General features: G+C 58.1%; 1 protein-coding gene across 1 annotated transcript in view; it reads right to left on the minus strand.

Moving 5' to 3' along the window:
* The window catches only part of LOC118965640 (extensin-1-like), a 1,213-nt gene extending 98 nt beyond the window's left edge, over positions 1 to 1,115 (minus strand). The window contains exons 1-2 of the mRNA XM_036986891.1: positions 1,080 to 1,115; positions 105 to 935 (exon numbers count right to left, since the gene is read on the minus strand). Of these exons, the coding sequence (XP_036842786.1) occupies positions 105 to 935; positions 1,080 to 1,115 (867 nt within the window). The remainder of the gene's footprint in view (positions 1 to 104; positions 936 to 1,079) is intronic.
* Positions 1,116 to 1,329: the final 214 nt, after the last annotated feature.

The following is a 1,329-nucleotide window of genomic DNA, read 5'->3' on the forward strand; positions in this document are numbered from 1 at the left end:
GCCTGAGGAGAGTTGGTGCCTGAGCACAGGTGGTGCCTGATGAGAGGTGGTGCCTGAGGAGAGTTGGAGCCTGAGCATAGGTGGTGCCTGATGAGAGGTGGTACCTGATGAGAGGTGGTGCCTGAGGAGAGTTGGTGCCTGAGCATAGGTGGTTCCAGAGCAGAGGTGGTGCCCGAGGAGAGGTGGTGCCTGGGGGGAGATGGTGCCCGAGGAGAGGTGGTGCCTGAGTGGAGGTGGTGCCTGAGGAGAGGTGGTGTCTGGGAGGAGATGGTGCCTGAGGAGAAGTGGTGCCTGGTGAGAGGTGGTGCCTGAGGAGAGTTGGTGCCTGAGAAGTGGTGGTGCCTGAGGAGAGTTGGTGCCTGATGAAAGGTGGTGCCTGAGGAGAGGTGGTGCCTGAGGAGAGTTTGTGCCTGAGCATAGGTGGTGCCTGATGAGGGGTGGTACCTGATGAGAGGTGGTGCCTGAGGAGCGTTGGTGCCTGAGCATAGGTGGTTCCCGAGGAGAGGTGGTGCCCGAGGAGAGGTGGTGCCTGGGGGGAGATGGTGCCCGAGGACAGGTGGTGCCTGAGTGGAGATGGTGCCTGAGGAGAGGTGGTGCCTGAGTGGAGATGGTGCCTGAGGAGAAATGGTGCCTGGTGAGAGGTGGTGCCTGAGGAGAGTTGGTGCCTGAGGAGAGTTTGTGCCTGAGCATAGGTGGTGCCTGATGAGGGGTGGTACCTGATGAGAGGTGGTGCCTGAGGAGCGTTGGTGCCTGAGCATAGGTGGTTCCCGAGGAGAGGTGGTGCCCGAGGAGAGGTGGTGCCTGGGGGGAGATGGTGCCCGAGGACAGGTGGTGCCTGAGTGGAGATGGTGCCTGAGGAGAGGTGGTGCCTGAGTGGAGATGGTGCCTGAGGAGATGGTGCCTGAGGAGAGGCGGTGCCTGAGGAGAGGTGGTGCCTGAGGAGGAAGACAAGGATGATACTTTAATATTATCACGGGCCACAGGAGATAGGGTGGATGGAGGGATGGAGGGAAAAGGGGTGTTTAAACTGCTCTATAAATGCCAGTCAATGTGGAATAACCAGGTCCCCCCTAGCTAACAGACTTCCTCAGGCCAGGCAGGTTGCGTTTGGTCATATCTCCTCGTATCAACCGACCAACAGGAGCGTTTGGTCATATCTCCTCGTATCAACCAACCAACAGGAGCGTTTGGTCATATCTCCTCGTACCAACCGACAACAGGAGCGTTTGGTCATATCTCCTCGTATCAACCGACCAACAGGAGCGTTTGGTCATATCTCCTCGTATCAACTGACCAACAGGAGCGTTTGGTCATATCTCCTCGTACCAA

The sequence above is a fragment of the Oncorhynchus mykiss genome, chromosome 8, assembly GCF_013265735.2.
Source record: "Oncorhynchus mykiss isolate Arlee chromosome 8, USDA_OmykA_1.1, whole genome shotgun sequence".
NCBI classification, from domain to species: Eukaryota; Metazoa; Chordata; class Actinopteri; order Salmoniformes; family Salmonidae; genus Oncorhynchus; species Oncorhynchus mykiss.